Here is a 19,334-nt window from a genome sequence, read left to right as displayed (position 1 = left end):
CAAATGCTTAAAAAAAAAGAAAAGAAAAACAATAAGCAAGAAACATAATAAGTAAGTAAATTGTGTGGAAAGTGGTAAGTACTATGGAAATAGGAAGTGAACCAGATGGGGAGATCTGGAATTAGGGGCTTAAAGTATTAAATATGGGGGCCTCATAAGGAAGTGACTTCCAAGAAGTGACCCCTATACACATTCAAGGTACAAGCAAATACCCAGGCCACTGTCAGGACAGCTAAATAACAACAATAATAAGTATTTGCAAGTCACATTACAGTTTACAAAGCACTCTTTAGCACACCCCCTTTTAATTAATTCTCACATCTCAGTGACATAAGAATCATCCTTCCCATTTTACAGACAGGACCACTAGCACTTAGTGAAGTTAAGTGAGTGATCATGAAGTTAAGCGACAAGATCATAAAGCTTGTTGGTGGCAGAGCTACAAAACCAAAATCAGGTCTCTTGATTGTAAGTATATTTAAAATAATCTTTTTGAGGTCACAAGAACTGAGGATGGAGGCAGTGGCGGCTCAGGGGTAGAATTCTCACCTTCCACACAGAGACCCAGGTGTGAGTCCCAGCCAATGTGCTTCAAGCACAGCTGGTCCTGACTTGTCAGTGGATGCTTGCATGTTTCTATGAGGCTTAACAGGTTTCAGCAGAGCTTCCAAATCAAGACAGTCTAGGAAGAATAGCCTGGTTACCTAGTTCCAAACACCAGCAAGTGAAAACCCAATGGAGAACAATGGTCTGAACCTGTTGTGCGTGGGGATGCTGCAGGGTTGGGCAATGTTTGCACCACTATGCACAGGCTTATCATGAATCTGGAGGGGGGTGGGGTGAAGGGCAACTCCAGGGTCGCTAACAACAACAACAACAAGGATTGAGGAATTCCAGAAAACCCCAGGAGGGAAAGCTTGGGGCTCAGAGTTATAAAATCAAAATTGTTTTTAAAGGATAACAAAGAAAAAAAAAAAAAGAAGAAGAACAGAGGGAAGGGGCTCAGCACGCACTCAGAGACCCCAAAAAGCTTGACTCAGGATTGTGGGGGTTGAGTAACGTAGCCGAGAGGCACACTCAGTGGCCAAGAGGAAGGGGCTACCAACACAAACATTGATTAATGTTGCAGCCTTGCCTAGAAGGACACAAGGCCAGACTGCCAGGGACAGCTAAGGCCTGCCCTAAAGTAAGGCAACACATGTCCCTGTCATGGTTTTGGAAATGGGCCAAGGGAGGAGTAAGCACATTTCATCATCAGGGATAGAAAATGACCAAGCCAGAGAACAGAAGCTAAGACTGTTAGCTCTTGACCTTATAAAAGCTCCACTCTATCCCTCCAATTTACAGATGTGAAACTGAGGCCTAGGGAGGCTGAGGGACTTTTCCAAGCCACCCTAGCACAAGCTGATCTCTCCATGTCCCAGATGGAGTGGAGAATGGTCTTGAATCCAAGGCTTCAATGAGGAGGGAGGACAAATAGGAGTCGTGTTGCCCAAAGAAGCCAGCAGAAGGCACATGGTGACATGCTGAAGCCCAGAGCAGAGGAAAGGAGTGGGTGGAGGCGGCTGGAGCAGAAACAGGGCTTAGAGGGCCCTCAGACTAGCATGGAGTCAGGATCTCTTAGGTGCCCAGGCACCCAGCATGGTGAATCCAGTATGGCTACTTGTAAATTATCTCTCCTTCCCCCAACACCAGCAACCCAGAGCCAGGGGCTGGGGGTAGGAGAATACAGGATAGCTTAGTCTCCCAGTGCTGCTCTAACAGAAATACCCCAAGTGAGTGGCTTTAAAGAACAGAAATGTCTATGGTACAAGCAAATACCCAGGCCACTGTCAGGACTGCTAAATAACAATAATAAGCATTTGCAAGTCACATTACAGTTTAACAGTGTACAAAACACTCTTTAGCACACCTTGTTTAAATTAATTCCCACAACGCCATGGCCCCTGGTGACTTGTCAGCCTGTAGTCAGCTGCCAACTTGTATCCTGCCTCAGCATCCTCAGCTATAAACACAGGCAGTGGGGTGGAGAAAAACTCATCCTGGCACATGTGGTGTCCCCCACTGAGCTGGCACAGGCATAGGGACAAAGCAGCTAGGGTAAGAGGTTTAGCATTTATTGAACCTACTATGTGCCAGACAACCTGCCAAACACTTTTCGAACATTATTTCAAAATTAATTCTCTCAACCACCCTACAAGCATTCGTTTCCTCATTTCAGAGTCAAAGAAACTGGGTTTCAGTGAAATAAAGCAACTTGCATAACTAGCTTGTGAGAGTTCCAGTATTTGAATTCTGCCTAACACCAAAGCCCAAGGCCCTGTCCTCACTAGACACACCTACACACACACACACACACCAGAGCTGCCTCCTGCACCCTTCTTGTCATCATTTCCTCCAACAACCAGACTTCCATTGGCAGGGTGCCTTAGAACTGCCTGAGCCAAGAACCAATCTGTGTTACCCCCATATCATTGCCACCAGGTCTTCCTCCTGTCAGTCAAGCCTGAACCCTGAAGCTACTTTCCTAAAATCAGAAGTCCTGCAGGATGTCTTGTCCCAAGTTATGGACTGAATTGTGTACCCCTAGATACATATTGATTTTGGCCAATAATGTTGTGATTTAACTGCATGACCAAATCAGTTGGCCCTGGTAGAGCTGATTATCTTCCCTACTGTGATCTAATGTAGTGCAATGTGACCAATCGGTCAGGTGAGGTCATACTGGTGTAGGGTGGATCCCAAGCCTAAGCATTTCTGAGTTATCAAAAGAACAGAGTAGACACAGAGGCATGTGCACACATGCAAAGCAGACAGATGCCATGTGAGGATCTCCGAGGAACCAAGGAATGCCTGGAGCTGTCAGCAAGGAAGGAATCCACATGACTGAGACCCCGATTTGCACTTTCAGCCTCCAGAGCTGTGAGAAAATAAAGCCACTCGTGGTATTTCTGTTATACCAGCACTAGGATGGTTCCTGATCCTAGGATGGATCCCCCTGGCTCTGGGTTGCTGGTGCTGGGGGAAGGAGAGATAATTTACCAGTAGCCTCACTGGATTCACCATGTTGGGTGCCTGTTCTAAGCTGCTCTCTTCCCATGGCACCTACTTTCTGATTCTGGGTCACCAGTGTCCTGAGAAATCCCTTACCATTCTGTAAGGCAAGGATGCTGTCTTCCTCATCCTCTTTATCCCCAGGAAGGAATGCCTGTGTCTCTCCCCTGCAGTGGCTCCTGGCTCAGTGACCTATTGAGAGACACTCACTTGCTCCCCCTGATTTGTAGAGGTGACCCACTTGGGGACAGCGTCCCCATACCACCACCCCCATCCCAAAACACACACACACAGGGAATGTCCCTCCTATAGACAACCCATGGGCTCACTCACTCAGTCACATGTCAGGAAGAGGCAAGAGGGCCTCTGATGGAGAAAGACATGAGGCCTGAAGAATGCTAGGGTATGAATGAGGCTAGGGTCCTGCTGCAGGGGTCAGAAGGGACTGCGCTGAGGTTGAGGTTTCACAGCCTCTCCCGGGGTAGACCGCCCATAGGTAGGCACACACTGAACATGGCTTAGTATCCCTGGAACTCCCCATTCAAGACTGGCTACACTAGTGCCACCTGCCCTTCTTCCTTCTGCCCAAAGGCAATAGAGCAGAGTGGCCAATGACACAGGCACTGGAGTCACAGGTTGTGGGAGAGGGGACAAGTGATATCACCTCTCTGAGCCTTTCCTCATCAACACAGTGGGAACTCTTGGGAATTTGTTGTAGAGGCATGAGTAGTAACCAAGCTCACTCATTGAGCAAATATTCACTCAACACTGACTCTGGGTTGAGATGTGCTCAAGGCACTGGAAATATATCAGTAAAGAAAGAAGACAAAAATCCCTGTCCTATCAAGATCAATTGGCATAAAAACATTGTTCTATATCTTACTTTGGTGACTAGCAACTGGGAACTTAAAAGCTTGCAAGCAGCCATCTAGATGCAAAAATGGGTCTCTCCTCATCCACAGCAAAAAAAAAAAAAAAATGAAGAAAACTGAAGATTCATGGAAACAATTAATCCAAGGGACTAGTGGACCATGTAAACCTCAGCCTATGTGACCATGAGACCAGAACTAGATAGAGCCTGGCTGCCACTGTCAACCACTTGGAAAGGGATCATGTAAGAAACCCTGGATAGAGTGGGAGAACAATGTGGAACAAAACTCAAAATCATAAAAAAAAAAAAAAAAAAAAAAAAAAAAAGACCAGGTTCCAGGTTTAGTGGTCTGATAGAGCCTGGTGAGACCCCCGAGACTATGGCCCCTAGTTACCCTTCAGGTCTGGAATTGAACTCACTCCCATGGATTCCAGCCAAACAACAGACAGGCATATAGTGTGAACATTTACATCAGATAGATATACTCCTTAGAACAATCAAGCTTGTGAGAACAGAGGGCAGTATTCCCAGAGGAAGACAGCTCAGGCAGCAGGAATGCATAGGAAAGAAGGACACAGAGAAGAGGTATTTACAGGGAGGAAGTGGGAAGAGAGCTGTTACATTGTGGGGGATTGCAGTCAATGTTGTGAAACAAAACGTGTATGAATTGCTGTGTGGAAAATGAATTTGCTCTGTAAACTTTCACCCAAATCACAGTAAAAATTTTTGTTGTTGTTAGGTGCTGTTGAGTCATCTCCAACTCATAGCAACTCTATGCTCAGCAGAACAAAACACTGCCCTGTTCCGTGCCAGCTCCACAATCCTTGCTATACTTGAGCCCATCGCCATAGCCCATCGCTAGCCACTGTGTCAATCCATCTCGTTGTGGGCCTTCCCCTCTTTCATTGGCCCTCTACCTTACCAAGTACGACATCCTTCTCCAGGGAATAGTCCCTTCTAACAACATGACCAAAGTAGGTGAGACGAAGTCTGGCCATTCTTGCTTCCAAGGAGCATTCTGGCTTCACTTCTTCCAGGACAGATTTGTTAGTTCTTCTAGCAGTCCATGGTACTTTCAGTATTCTTTGCCAGCACCACAACTCAAAAGCATCGACTATTTTTCAGTCTTCCTTATTCACTGTCCAGCTCCCACATGCATACGAGGCGATTGGAAATATCATGGCTTGTGTCAGGCTCACCAATAAACATTACCGAAAAAAAAAAAAAAAAAAAAAAATCCTGTCCTCCTGAGCCTGGCATTTTACTGGGGTAAGAAAAACAGTAAATCAAATAAATAAGTAAAATATATCTGACTTTATATGTTGAGTTTGCGCCTTAGCTAGACCAAAGGTTCTAGAGGATGAGCCTGGGAACATGCTCATCAGTCTTAGACATCTGGGCAACAAGGGTCCTGAAGGACACTGCTGGGCAGGAAAACAGCCAGGTTGGAGACAGGGAGCATGCGTTTTAAATCTGGTGAGCACAGAGGGCCTCACTGAGAAGAAGAGGGCTGAAGAGAAGAGTTATGGATTGAATTGTGTCCTCCCTCCCTCCATCAAAGATATGTTGAAGTCCTAACCCCTGTACCTGTAAACATGGCCCTGTTTGGATATAGGGTCTCTGCAGATGTTATCAGTTGGGCTAATCAGAGGTCATACTGGGGTAGGATGGATCCTAGTCCTATACGACTGATGTCCTTACAAGAGAAGATACATAGAGACAGGGACACTGAGGAAGGATGCCACATGACACTGCACTCCTTCAAGGATCAGTGAGAGGAACACAGAGAGGAGGGAGGCCAAAGGGAGATTCAAAATATGAGGCCGCCACCTGCTGTAGCTGGCTTTGGAGACAGAAGAAGGAGGCCACAAGCCAAGGAATGTGGACAATCTCTAAAGCTAGAAATTGCCCTCAGGTTTCAGCCAGCAAGGAAACGGGGACCCCAATACTATAACCACGAGGAAATGAATTCTGCCAACAATCTGAATAGGCAAGGCAACAAATTCTCTCCTGTTGTTGTTGTTGTTATATGACGTGGAGTTGGACCCAACTCATAGCGACCCCTCCTTGGGTTTCTGAGGCAGTATTGCTACAGAAGTAGTTTGCCCAACCTTCCTTCCGAGAACCTCCAAAAAGGAACACAGTCTACTGACACCTTGGTGTTAGCCCAGTGAGACCCATGTCAGACTCCTGACCTCCAGAACTGTAAGGAAGGAACTTGGGTTTCTTTAAGCTGCTAAATCTGTGGTCATGTTTTATGGCAGTGATAGAAAAACAGTACAGTAGATAAAGAGGTGGATGTGCAGAGAGAGGGACATCCAGAAGGCAAGGAGACCGGGCTAGTCAAAAGAAGGATGACCCGTGAGCCTAGTGGGGGGAAGGTAGGGAAATTCTCACCTAAGTGAGCTGCCCTGGGGTTGGGGTTGGGGATAGTGACAGGCCATGGCAACACATATACAATCCTTTCCCACAGCGAAGCTTAGGAGATCAGCCTGCAGAAAACCACCACCATGGAGCCCATGACTTTCCAGACACTCCCAGCACCCCTGCCCAGCAATGCTCTCCAGGCCCCTTGTTGGCAAGCATAGCCTGCTTAGGATGCCCTCAAGGCTTAGTATCCAGGACTTTGAGTTTGGCTAAGGAGCAAACCCAATGGAAGTCCGTCCCACTGAGTCCTTTGGCACATGGCTGGTAAGAATGGTCCTGGTGGAATAACTATACCCCAAGCCAGCCAAAGCCACTGCTAGTGTGAAACATGCTAGTCCTTCTTCCCTTGAGAAGTCTGGAGCTCCCACTTCTCCCCAGAGCAGGTCTGTACCTCTCTACACACACATACCTCAATTTTCTCTGTCTGTTCTGGCCACCCACTACCTCTCATCTGCCCAAGTACCCCTGGCAAAGAGAACCAACCTGCTGATGGTGGCTCCCGTCAAGCCTTATACTAACTGCTCTATTCATATGATCTCATTTAATCCTCCCTGCAGTCCTATAAGGTGGCTCAGAGAGGTTAAAATGCTTGCCTAATGCTACACAGCTGGTAAGTGGTAAATCTAGAATTGGAACCCAAGATTCTCTGAATCAAAGCCCTAACCCTCACTACTCAAGGTGTGGCCCATGGACCGGCAGCATTGGCGTCACCTGAGAATACATTACAGATGCTCACTCCAGACTTACTGAATCAGAAGCTTCATGTGAACAAGATTCCAAGTGATCCCACATGATTCACATGCCCATTGAAGGAAAAAAAGCACTGGTCTAAATTACTATTTTCTAAAGACTGCTGGTCCTAGGTTCTTATAACCTCTTCTGTCTGCCCCAACTCTCATGGCCCTTCTCTAGCTGCCTGGCTCTTGCTCTCCAAGTAGGGCGGGCTCTCTGCCCAGCCTTGGAGAAGATGCCTAGACCTGGGGCTCAGAGGGCATCCCAGGCCCCTGCAGCCAGCCCAGGCCACAGCTGGACAATGTCAATGCATGTCTGACTCTCTATAGGGCCTCAGACTGCTGCCTGGAACTCTCCTGGCCCCTCCCTTTCATCTCCCTTTTGGACACAAATCTCTTGGCCTCTGATCATCACCAGTGTGTCCTCTCTCCAGACACTCTGTTTCCCATCCCCCACCCTCCAATGCCCTCTGTGTCTTGTCACTCCCTCCCTCGGACACAAAGGGCCTTTCCAAGTTGCTATCAGGAGAGAGGCCAGGAATTGCTTGGGGAACCTGGCCAAACGCACAGGAAATGTCTGACACCGCCAGGCAAGTGGGACTTGGCCTCCCAAAGCAAAACACAGCTGGGCCGGCAGTGGGGCCCACTCAGACTTTCCCAGATTTCATGGCATTGAGGCACCAGGGCAGAGGGAGACTGGGCTGGCCTGGACACTGCAGTTCATTAAGAACATCACAGTAGCCCCTGGCCAGGGAGCCTGTGAAACTGAAGAAGAGGAACCTGCCATGGCCGGAGACCTCACCCCAGTCCTTCACCTTGGTACCACATGAAACCTTCCCTGGGAGATTGGAAGGCTCACCTCCATCTCCATCCATCCACCCTCCTTCCTTCACACCTTCCTTCTCTCCCCAGCACTCAAGTCTCATTTTTTCATTCATTCAATGTATGTTGACTGACCATTGACTATGTGCCAGGCACAGTGTTAGCACCAGGGATAAGTGAATGAACAAGAAGGACACAGTCCCTGCTCTCAGAGCTCCTGATGAAGTGGTGGAGACTGCCAGCAAATGAACACTAAGAACGTGCGGAGTGCCACGGGGACTGACAGGGCGCTGCACCGCCTTTCACACTCTGAGCATCATGTGGGATTCTGGGTGGGGTTGAAGGTTAACTTTGAGTTTAGACCAAGTATCAGATAGTTAATATGAATTCAGCATTTTCTATAAGATAAGCAGACACTATAGGATGAGCTGTGGGGAAATCCAAAGAGGACCAGACAGAGCACCTGCCTCCAAGGGCACCCACCACCCAGAGTCTAAGTGCAGGCACAGGACACAGACTCCCACAGGTGAGCACCAAGTGTATGTTGCAGAGCTCAGGTAATGGGGCTGACGGGATGAGAGAGGACTTTTTGGAGAAGGTGGAACTGTCTGATTCAAGGGTATAAGGAACAGAGTGACTTTGCAAGCAACTATCCCCAACACACGTACACATATACTCCATGGATCAATCCATCATAAAATGAAGGGAGTCTCAAGCCAAAAGAGAGCCTGTAAGGAAAAACCCAGCTGGAAGGACCCTGCTCCCACCCTGCCCCTGGCTGGCCTTCAGCTGGCCCCTCTGATACCCCTCCAAAGGCCTTCACTTGAGGCAGAGCCACTTCAGACCCACAGCTGGGACCCATTAGAACAAGGCTCAGGCCAGGGGCAGATTACCCAATAAGCAAGGTATCATGGGCTTACTTGTGCTTGTTTACTACTCTGTCATGAACAGTTTCACATTGGTGGTTAAAATATGTCAAACTGTTCACTACGGATTAGTATTTACCTTCCTTACTGGGTACTCCATCCCTGTAGGGATTGTAAATTTATAAAAGAGCTTTGATTCTGTACGAAGATGCTGTGGGGTTGGGAGAGAGACATGCCAGTCGTACCTAGAAGCAGAATCTTTGATGTACTGAAAACATGTGAAATTATTCACTACAAATTAGTAAGTAAGCACAAATAAGCCCATGCTTACCTTGCTTGTTGGGTAATCCAATGCTGGCTGAGGCCTTGCCCACCTGCTCACAACCAATCCTGGATCTGCTGCCCTGCCCCGTTTTGTCCACCAGTCCCCTTGGTTCTGTCCCTTGTTTCTACTATCAACATTCCTAGGCCTTGGCCAAAAGTTGACTCTTCTGTTGTTGAACTTGGAGCTCCCTTGGCCTTGACCTGAATCCATCCTTCAGCTTTTCTGCTTGTGGCTGCCCTCAGCAATCTGCTTGGGTGCTCAGGGCCCTGGGACCCCACCTTACAAACACCCTGGTCGGTCTGGCCTCACCCCCTTTCAGAGGAACTGGGAAACTTCATCTTCCCTTTTCTCGTTTTCCTTCAGCTCAGCCAATCTCTCTTCTGAGCTTACCCGCTAGGGATCAGACCTCAAGGTCAGCCTCCTCTCTTTGGTTCTCCTGACCTTTGATGACCTATCTTTTTTCCTCTTCGTTCAGTAAGACAAGGTTGCAATATTTCAGAAAGAACTTTCTAAGTAGGAAATGAATGGAAAAACCAAAAGGAAAACACAGCCCCTAGAAATGGACCAGTTTACAAAATTCAGATTTCCTGTCCTGAGTAGAAAAAGTCTAGCCAGACTGGCTGCCAAGAGGCCAGGGAGCCCAGCTCATAAACACTCCCCTTGCCCAATTTTTATTCTACCCTCTCTCCCTACACACTCCTTTGCTTCTATTCCAAGGAGAGAGGTGCAGTGGGTGAATTACAAGGTCTTTGCCTGGCAGAGACCACAGACAGAAAAAGGGAATTAACATCTATAAAGAGCTTACTATGTGCTAGACACTGTTCTAAGCATTTTCCTTGCTTTGATTAAATTAATCCTTACAACAATTCCATGATGTAGTGTATACCACCCCATCCCACCCCACCCCCACTGAGGAGGAACTTGAGGCATGATTTTGGAAACTTGCTCTAGGTCCTCCACCTAGGAAGGCACAAAGCCAAGATTCAAAACAAGAGACTCTGGCCCCAGACAGCCCCAGACACAGCCTTCTCCTAGGCACTCAGGGGTAAAGACTTCACCTCCCACCTCCCCTCTCCACTCAAGCTTGGCAATGCCTGTGCCAACCCCACTACCTGTTCTCCTGCTCATACCTCTGATAGGGACATGGGATGAGGGTGGAGGGGAGGGAAGGCAGTTTCAGCCCATGGGTCCCACCCAGGAGAGGACTTACCTGGCCAGTGGCAGCTGTGGTGTCAGTGGCCGTGTTCTGGCCACGGTGCCTTCTCTGGCCACACTGCTCCTGCGCAGGTTGTGGGAACCCTCAGCTGAGCGTTGGGGTGCCGGCCTGGAGTTCTGGGGGTCGAACTCCTCCTCGGGAATGACCTCCTCACAGCGGGTCCCGCGGAAGCCTGAGCGGCAGACGCAGAGCTGAGGCCGGCTGCAGGAGCCCCTGTTCTGGCACGGTGGCTGGCACACGGCTGAGGAGACAGAAAGAGGGGTGACAACAGGGACTGGGGGCCCAAGGGTGTGGGCTGCACTGACACCCTCCAGTCAGAAGAGCCCTTCTGCTCAAGGGACAGGATGGAGTGCTGTTTGGCCTCCCTACTCAGCAGGAAGCCAAACTTTTAGCCTCAGAGGGCTCCTTGGCCCATTTCTCTCTCTCCTCCACCCCCAGGCCACCAGGATAAGGCTTGCCTTCCATCTCTGGACAATCAACCCAAGACTAAATGACCAGAATTGTGATGTGGGCTCACGCCACACTGGAGGCAGACACCCTGAGGGGGACGTTCCCTTCCTGACATTGTATTATACACGTAAATGTTCATTTTTTGTTGTCAGTCTCCTACCACACTGGGTAGCATAGTGCCTAAGGCACTTGACTGCTAACCAGAAGGCTGGAGGTTCAAACCCACCAGCCACTCCTGGGAAGGAAGGTTGGGCAATCCTACTTCTGTAGTGATACTGCCTTGGAAACCCAAGGAGGGGTCGCTATGAGTCGGGGCCGACTCGACGGCATATAACAACAACAACAACAACAACACCACACTGGGAGCTCCATGCAGGCATCCCTCATATGGCCAATCTCCTTAGAAGGAAGACTGGTGAGTAGGAATACTGCCTTGGAAACCCAAGGAGGGGTCGCTATGAGTCCAATCAACTTAACGACAGTGAGTTTAGTTTGGTTTATAGCCCCAGGCATCTGACTGCTAACCAGATGTGGTTCAAACCCACCAGCCACTCCACGGAAGGAAGACTGGGCAATCTACTTCCGAAAAGATTTATCACCTTGGAAAACCAATGGAGGTCGCTATAAGTCAGAATTGACTCCATGGCAGTGGGTTTGGATTTTGTTTTTTTTTTTGGTATAGCCCCAGAACTTAGGAGAGAGACTGTTTACACAGTTGTCTCTCAATAAATATTGAATGAATGTAAGGTGGAGGGAAGGAATGAAGGAAATAAGGAAGGTAGCAGTTATTTTATGGGAAAAAGCTCAGCACTGATCTAAAAGTCAGGGGATTTATTTCTGTCACTTCATTAATTGTGTGATCTTGAGCAATCCACTTAAACTCATTGAGTCTGTTTCCTCATGAATCACATGAAGGTGGGCTGAGGGGCTGAGGGGCCTCTAAGAGTCTCTTAAAGGCATCTTCATCATGACAGTCTCTCTTCTTCTGACCCAGGCCAGAGAGAGCATCTGCTCCAATCTCCCAATCCCCTTCGCAAGAGGAGGAATCCCTGGCTGGGGTGTCCTGGGCCCAGGCTGGGGGAAGGTGGGACTGGAACTTGGCCCCTTCCTCCAAGCCACCACTCTTCAGTAGCCACCAGCCACTGAGACCATGACTTCTCTCCCCACTGTCCTTCTTCATCTTGCAAAGTCTGCAGCACATCCATTGACCAATGGCCAAGATAAAGGTACATGTTGGGGTGTGGAGCTGCTCCCTCTTCCTCTCCAAGACCTCACCTGGGAACACGTATGCCCCAAGGAGGGCATGGTCTGGATCCTACTGGACCCTGTAAACCCAAGTGTTTCTTCCATTTGGGCCTCATCCATTCAACAAATATTTGTGAAGCTCTGCTATGTGCTAGAGGTACCCTGGTGGTACAGTGGTTAAACTGCTCATTTGCAAACCAGAAGCTCAGCAAGTCAAACCTACCAGCCACTCAGCAGTAGAAAGATGTGGCAGTCAACTTCCATAAAGATTTACAGTCTTGGAAACCATATGGGGTAGTTCTACCCTGTCCCATAGGGTCACTATGAGTGGGAATTGACTGAATGGTAGTGGATTTGGTTTGTGGAAGTTTTTTCGTTTGTTTTTTACTACATGCTAGGCATCCTGCCCTACATGGAGTTTATAGTCAGTGGGGAAGACCAATTAGAAACAAGAAAACAAGAGCATTGATGCACTTCCAGGCAGTATCAAGGGCTGTGAAGACAATTAACAAATTGGTGCAGTGATCTGTGCTGGCTTCAGTTGAGTGGTCAGGGCAAGCCTCTGTGAAGGGTGAGATGGAAGGGTGAAAGGAGGCAGACAGAAGATGGAGTCTACCAGACAGGGTGATAAGTGAGTGCAAAGCTCTAGAGACTACAAAGAACTTGGTATGTCCAGGGAGGCTAGGGTCTGGTGACAGAGGGGGAGAGTAATGCAAGGTCAAGAGGGACACAGAGGTCACATTACTCAGGGAGTATGGATTTCATTCTAAGCACGGTTATGAAACTACCGGCCCCCACTACTCAGACCAGGTACCTGGAATTTCAAGAGCCGAACTCTCCTTTGTGAGATCAGACCTAGAACCCAAACCTAGGGATTGACCTGGATAAATGTCTCCGAAATTTCACTTCACTCACGTCACCCCCCTCTCAGAAACTTTAGCCACTCTTCAATGTTTTGTTTTCTTTTGCAACCGTCATCACTATTTCCAAAGTTTACATCACCCCAAACAGAAACTCTGCCCCACTAAGAAACAGCTCCCCATTCCTTACTCTCTTCAGCCCCTTGTAACCACTGGCCTGCTTTCTGTCCCTACGCATTTGCCTATTCTCAAAAAAAAAAAAAAAAAAAACTCACTGCCCTCGAGTCTGAGCTGACGCATAGTGACCCCTCCTTGGGTTTCCGAGGTGGTATCACTACAGAAGTAGATTGCTCAATGTTCCTACTGAGGAGTGGCTGCTGGGTTTGAACCTCTAGCCTTCTGGTTAGCAGTTAAGTGCCTTAGGCACTACACCACCAGAGTGCCCATGGGGGTCACTATGAGTCAGAATAACTTGACGGCAGTGGATTTTGGCTTTTTTTTTTTAGTAGAGTTCATATCATATTTTGTTTATCCATTTGTCTGTTGATGGACACATGTATTGTTTCCACCTTTTGGCTTTTGTGACCAGTGTTAGTTACAATGACAGAGCTCCTAACAATAGACAAGGGCTCCAATTTCTCCACCTTCTCAACAACTCTTATTATTTTTTTTCATTGCTTCATTGTTTGTGTGTGCAATATATATATATATATATATATATATAGGGGCTCTGGTAGTGTAGTGCCTAAGGCAATTGACTGCTAACCAGAAGGCTGGTGGTTCAAATCCACCAGCCACTCCTCGGAAGGAAGGTTGGGCAATCTACTTCCGTAGTGATACTGCCTCGGAAACCCAAGGAGGGGTTGCCGTGAGTTGGGTCCGACTCGGCGGCACATAACAACAACAACATGTATATATATATATATATATAGGGGCTCTGGTAGTGTAGTGCCTAAGGCAATTGACTGCTAACCAGAAGGCTGGTGGTTCAAATCCACCAACCACTCCTCGTCGGAAGGAAGGTTGGGCAATCTACTTCCGTAGTGATACTGCCTCGGAAACCCAAGGAGGGGTTGCCGTGAGTTGGGTCCGACTCGGCGGCACATAACAACAACAACAACAACAAATACATATATTTACAATAGCCATCCTACTAGATGTGAAGTGGCAAAAGTTTTTTGTGTATGTGTCTCAATCCCCCAACTAATACAGTCAACCCCTCAAAGTGCTATGATTATCGCTTACAATTTGTATCTTTAGCTCCTAGCATGATGCCTAATAATTTTATTATTGTTATTATAGCAGCATCTGTCTACTGAGTGCTTACAATATGCCAGGCACTGTATTTGTATACACTACCCCATTTAATCCTCCCGGCAATCCTATGCAGCAGATGCAATTATGATTCTCATTTTACAAATAATGTCTTTGGAGATTAGAGAGCTGAAGAGAGTTGCCTGAGGTCATCCTCAGCTAATCAAGGGTGGAGCTAGGATTTGAATCACAGCCCAGGCTCTCTTCACTGCGAGTCCCCAGGGTATGGGCAGAGCGAGGGTTGTTTCTTCCTCCCTGTCATCTCTGAGCCTTGGCCTGGAGCTGATGATACAACAAAAGGGGTTTGTTGACTGCAGGTCAGTCACCAGCACACTGTGTGACATGGAAGCCATGGTTCGTCCGGGGTTGGCAGGTTAGTGCTAGGTCATGCAAGCTGAGGTAAGGAGCAGGGAGAGCTGGAGAAGGTGAGGAGGAGGTGATGCTGGCCAGAAACCCAGAGAGTGAGTAGATTGGGGTCAAACCCACCAAGGGCACCTGAGGGCCAGCCTGCCTAATCAGGGGTGGGGAGTGGGGAGATCAGGGAATAGCAGGTCTCACACCAGGATCTCAGAGCAGCCCATTGGATCCCACGGCCAGAGCATCTTCCTCAGGGCTCCGCATCCCTTCCTGGCAGGTCTCAGGGCCTCCAGGTTAGCAAATCATGTCAAAGCCTTGTAAGCCAGAGCACTTCCCAAAACACAAACCGCAACGTCAGCAGGATTCTGGCCTATCGCTTGGCCAGCACTCCATCTGCCCAAGCTGACAGCTGCCAGTCCCTGTCACCACCCACAGGAAACACAGAGACCAAACTGCAGCCAGCATGCACAAGGGGACAAAGATGTGTCCAGCACAGGCCTTGGCCCTGGCTTTTTGGAGTGAGGGAGGAGAAAAGGAAAGTCTGAATGGTTTCTCCTGTGGTTGTGAGTGCTGTACCGCTCCTAGTCCCTGGGACCCAGACTTCCCTGTGGAGAGGGTGAGTGAGCAGAGCATGCAGCCTCTTATGGGCCGGTTTCCTCAACTGAGTGGGTGGCCTTTACCCTTAGGATAGCCTTTGGAGAGAGCCTTGCTTTAATTCTTCCCCTCCCAGGCTCTGGGAATGGCCCCTCCCTGACTTTAACAATAAGATCTTTCACTCTCTACAAACCCAAGGCAAATTGTTCAACCAGAAGGGTAGAGGTCAAGTCCATCCAGAGGTGCCCTGGGAGAAAAGTCTGCTGATCTTCTTCTGAACAGGCATCTACTGAAAACCCTAAGGAACACAGGTCTACTCAGATACACATGAGGTCACCATGAGTCAGAGTCAACTGTTATAGAGAAGCCCAAGACCCCAAATCAAGCTCCCTCAGGGGGTCCTATCTTGTCTGCTAATCCATCCCACAAGAATTCATGAAGCACCTTCTCTTGATCAGATTGGGTGCCAGGGGCACAAAGATGAACAAGACAAGTCCCTGGAGGACCTATGTCCAGTGCCATGTTCTTAAATAACCACAGGGGACCCTTGCCAAGCAGGGAGTTAGGTCCTCAATGAGGCCAATAGTTGGCAAACTTTGTGTGGTACAGTTAATGGCTTGTAGAGAATAAATAGTTAGGGGAAAAGCTATTAAAATAGCACTTCATAGATGCATATAAAATCACGGGAAATAAATGTTCTACAAGGCGTTCACTTCCAAACCAGCCAGATTTGTCGGTGGAAAAACCTGCTTAGGAAGATAAGCTTTCTAGGTCACCTATGTAGGAGACTTTGCAGAGCCTGATCTGCTGGGGCAGATCCTCCAACAAGTCTCATGTTTTCAGACGGTTTGAACCAGCCCTCACTGGCTTGCCACTTAATGTCATTTTCACCTGCACCCTCTCTTGTGTTTTCACAAGTCTCGGCAAGACTCAGGTAAACTACCTGACTTCCTCACAAAGTCTTGAAGTATTTTGTTCTGGCCTGAGCCTCTGGCTGTCTGCGTTATGGGAATGGAGGATAAAGTCTTCTCTTTCCACTCCCTCCAAAACACCCTCAAATGATTCACCTTGGTGGTTCCAAGTGCCTGTCTGAAAGAAAACAATTTTATGACAGTTTTAACTGGTCTGCCATATAGTGAGGTAAATAAACACAGTTTCCTTAGTTTTTGTAACACTACTTTTTTTTTTCCCCCATTTAAAACAGTGTCTTTCACTCTAAGTTGATGTCTTTCCTACTTTTTTGATGTTAAAATGTTTGTTTTTTTTCCTAACAACCTCACTGGGCAAAGTGAAACACTGGCCATTGTACATTGATACCTAAGATACTGTGGGAGATTTTACTGGTTGGTACGTGAAAGCCCAAAGTTTAGGACCCTTTGGAAAGGAGGGAACAATAGTGGTGGTGTGTTCTTTTGTTTAACAGAGACTGAAGCAAACAATTTCCAGGTCAAATGAACAGAGATTTCAAAAGTTAACAATCAAAAAGGAAATCAACTATCTCAGAATCACAGGGGCAGGTGCCTGCCACACGAAGCAAAAAAGGAAATGCTGACAGCCCCGTTTCCATGCAGTTGTTGTTGTTATGTGCCGTTGAGTCGGACCCGACCCATAGCTACCCCTCCTTGGGCTTCCGAGACAGTATCACTACGGAAGTAGATTGCCCAACCTTCCTTCCAAGGAGTGGCTGATGGGTTTGAACCATCAGCCTTCTGGTTAGCAGTCAGGTGCCTTAGGCACTACCAGCCTTCTGGTTAGCAGTCAGGTGCCTTAGGCACTATGCCACCAGAGCTCCTTTCTATGCAGTGAGGTGGGGATTTTAAGAGAGAAAGCCCTCCCCCAACCATGGCAGGCCAGGGAGTCTCCATGTTTTGTCTCACAGCTTCATCCCTCTCCTTTTTCCTCAAGAGCAGAGATCACACATTATGCTTGAGAAATCAGCACACCATGGTTCTGATGACTCTTTGTTGATTAATTATTTCCCCACAATGACTCATGGTGACTTCATGTGGGTCAGAGCAGAACTCCCTAGGGTTTTCAATGGCTGGTTTTTCAGAAAGCAGATTGCCAGGCCTTTCTTCTAAGCACGTCTGGGTGGACTTGAATGGCCAACCTTCCAGTTAACAGTCAAGCACATTAACCATTCACACCATCCAAGGACTCTAGCTTAATTAGTATGTGCTTGGTCAGTTATCAAGTATAATGCCACGATGTCCAGGTTCAGCCACTGGGTGTTGCTCTTCACTGCACACAGTACACCCCAGCACTCCCTGCTGGAGGATGGCACTCTTGGACAATTAGATGGCTGGGCTGTCAAGCAGCTTCCCTGTACCCCGTGCCAACACTGGTCTTTAGCCGTTCGTAATCTGTGCACTTCCTGATTTCTGTCTTTTCCACACTTCCTAGGCCCTTTCTTCCTCACTGAGGACTAGACAGGTGGAAGGTTTCAGCTTTGGGAGTTCAGCACCGTGGGGCTAGCAGAACGTCAAAAAAGGGGGAAGGAAAAAAAAATAAAACTCCCGAAACTGCTTCGCAAGCAAGAAATATAAGGTGCCAATCTCCAAACCCCCCACCTTCCCGGCTGTGCCCCTTCCACCTTCACTCTGCTGCAAAGCAGTCCATCACAAGTTTGCTCAGATTTCCAACACAAAACGAGGACACCAAACTCAGAATGGGCAGGCCTGGGGCAGATCCTGGAAACAGCTCCCACCATGGAGCCTATGCCTACCATCCCTCAGAGTCTCTGGAGATTGTCTACTCGCCGTAGCAGAAAGAACATGGGGCTGGGGGTCTGAAGGATTTGTTTGGACCCCAGCTTAACCACATCCCAGCTTCATGATCTTGGGCAAGTCTCATTTCATTGAGAACCTCCTGGCTGCCTCTGTTAACTCACACATAAACAGGACTGATCATTCCTGCCTCAGGGAGCTATTGAGTCTCAAGGAATCATGGATGTGGAAGCACTTTGTACTCTCTCTAAAGCTGTGCTGTCCCAGACAGCAGCCACGAGACGCATGTGGTTATTTAAACTTAAATTGATTAAGATGAAATAAAATTTAAAAAATCCATTTCTGAGTCACGCTTGCCACAACAGCTGCATGTGACCGCCATACTGGGCAGCACAGATCTAGAACTTTTCCATCATGACTGAAAATTCTATTGGACAACACTGCAAAGCTTTTTTAAAAACACCATGCCCCCAGAGGCAGAGGCATGATGGCTTCTGAACTTCTCGGCCTTGACGCTTTTCCCAGGAAAAGGCAATATCAACATCAGTTAGAGAGACAGACAACTTGGGCAGTAAACTGATGAGCATGCTACAGGGGTGAGGGCTGCTTCCCAGGAGTTAAGTATAGCCAGTCCCCTCACTGTCCCTCCTCAGCCCCCCAGGCAGGGCATTTGTCATTGGTTCAAGAACACCCTCTCTACATGACCCATTAGATGAGGCACCAACTTCAGGAAGGGCCCCTTAAGACTCTCCTCTTCTCTGAGGCTCCTGGTGCCACATTGTCTAATCTGGGAGATGAATCTCAGCTCTAGACCAGACCCTGATCCCTATACCTGAACCTCAGCTGCTTCTCAGTTAAACCTCCATCATTCCTAAAATCCATGTCAGTAGAACCTACAAGCCTATCCACTGACCTACCTGATTCCTCCCTTCTACACCCAAAGGCCTTGGCAGGTGAGCCAGTTTCCTTCCCATTCACAGTATTTACTTCAGCTCTTCCCTGGGCACTCCACCTTAGACCCCCGCTTAGGGGCCTGAGTTTGTCCCTACGGGAGCAGGAAGGGGGTCCACGTGTGGCTAAGCTGTTTCTCCACAGCCTTGACCTTTGGTTTCCACAGGAAGGGGACCCAAATGTCTGAGACCTCCTGAGGCTCATACACCCCCATCTCTCAGAATCCACCCCGGGACTCGTCCTGTCCACACCCAAGCTCTTCCTAGGGCCTGTGTGTCACCAGGCCCTGAATTCAGGCACTGAGATCCCAGGCTGTGGGGAAGTCAGATCCTTAGGGACTCACCCAGCTCCCACCACCACAGCTGTGCAGGCCACAGCTCGGGCCACAGCTCGGGCCACAGCTCGGGCCACAGCTCGGGCAGCAGCTGGAAGCTGCACTCTGGCTCAGGGGCCCAGCCAAGCGCCCAGCTCCAAAATAGCAGTTGTGTTCACATAAAAGCCTCTAATGAGAGAAAGATGCCGTTC

The 19,334-nt window shown here is 48.4% G+C and overlaps 1 protein-coding gene across 1 annotated transcript in view; it reads right to left on the bottom strand.

Moving 5' to 3' along the window:
• The window catches only part of LTBP2 (latent transforming growth factor beta binding protein 2), a 158,742-nt gene that overhangs the window by 122,349 nt on the left and 17,059 nt on the right, over window positions 1–19,334 (bottom strand). The window contains exon 3 of the mRNA XM_007941368.1: window positions 10,307–10,553. Coding sequence (XP_007939559.1) covers window positions 10,307–10,553 — 247 coding nt within the window. The remainder of the gene's footprint in view (window positions 1–10,306; window positions 10,554–19,334) is intronic.

This window comes from Orycteropus afer, unplaced genomic scaffold (assembly GCF_000298275.1).
Source record: "Orycteropus afer afer isolate SDZICR_OR568_19922 unplaced genomic scaffold, OryAfe1.0 scaffold00079, whole genome shotgun sequence".
NCBI classification, from domain to species: Eukaryota; Metazoa; Chordata; class Mammalia; order Tubulidentata; family Orycteropodidae; genus Orycteropus; species Orycteropus afer.
The sequence above is the reverse complement of the archived record's forward strand: the minus strand, read 5'-3'. Positions and strand labels throughout refer to the sequence as shown.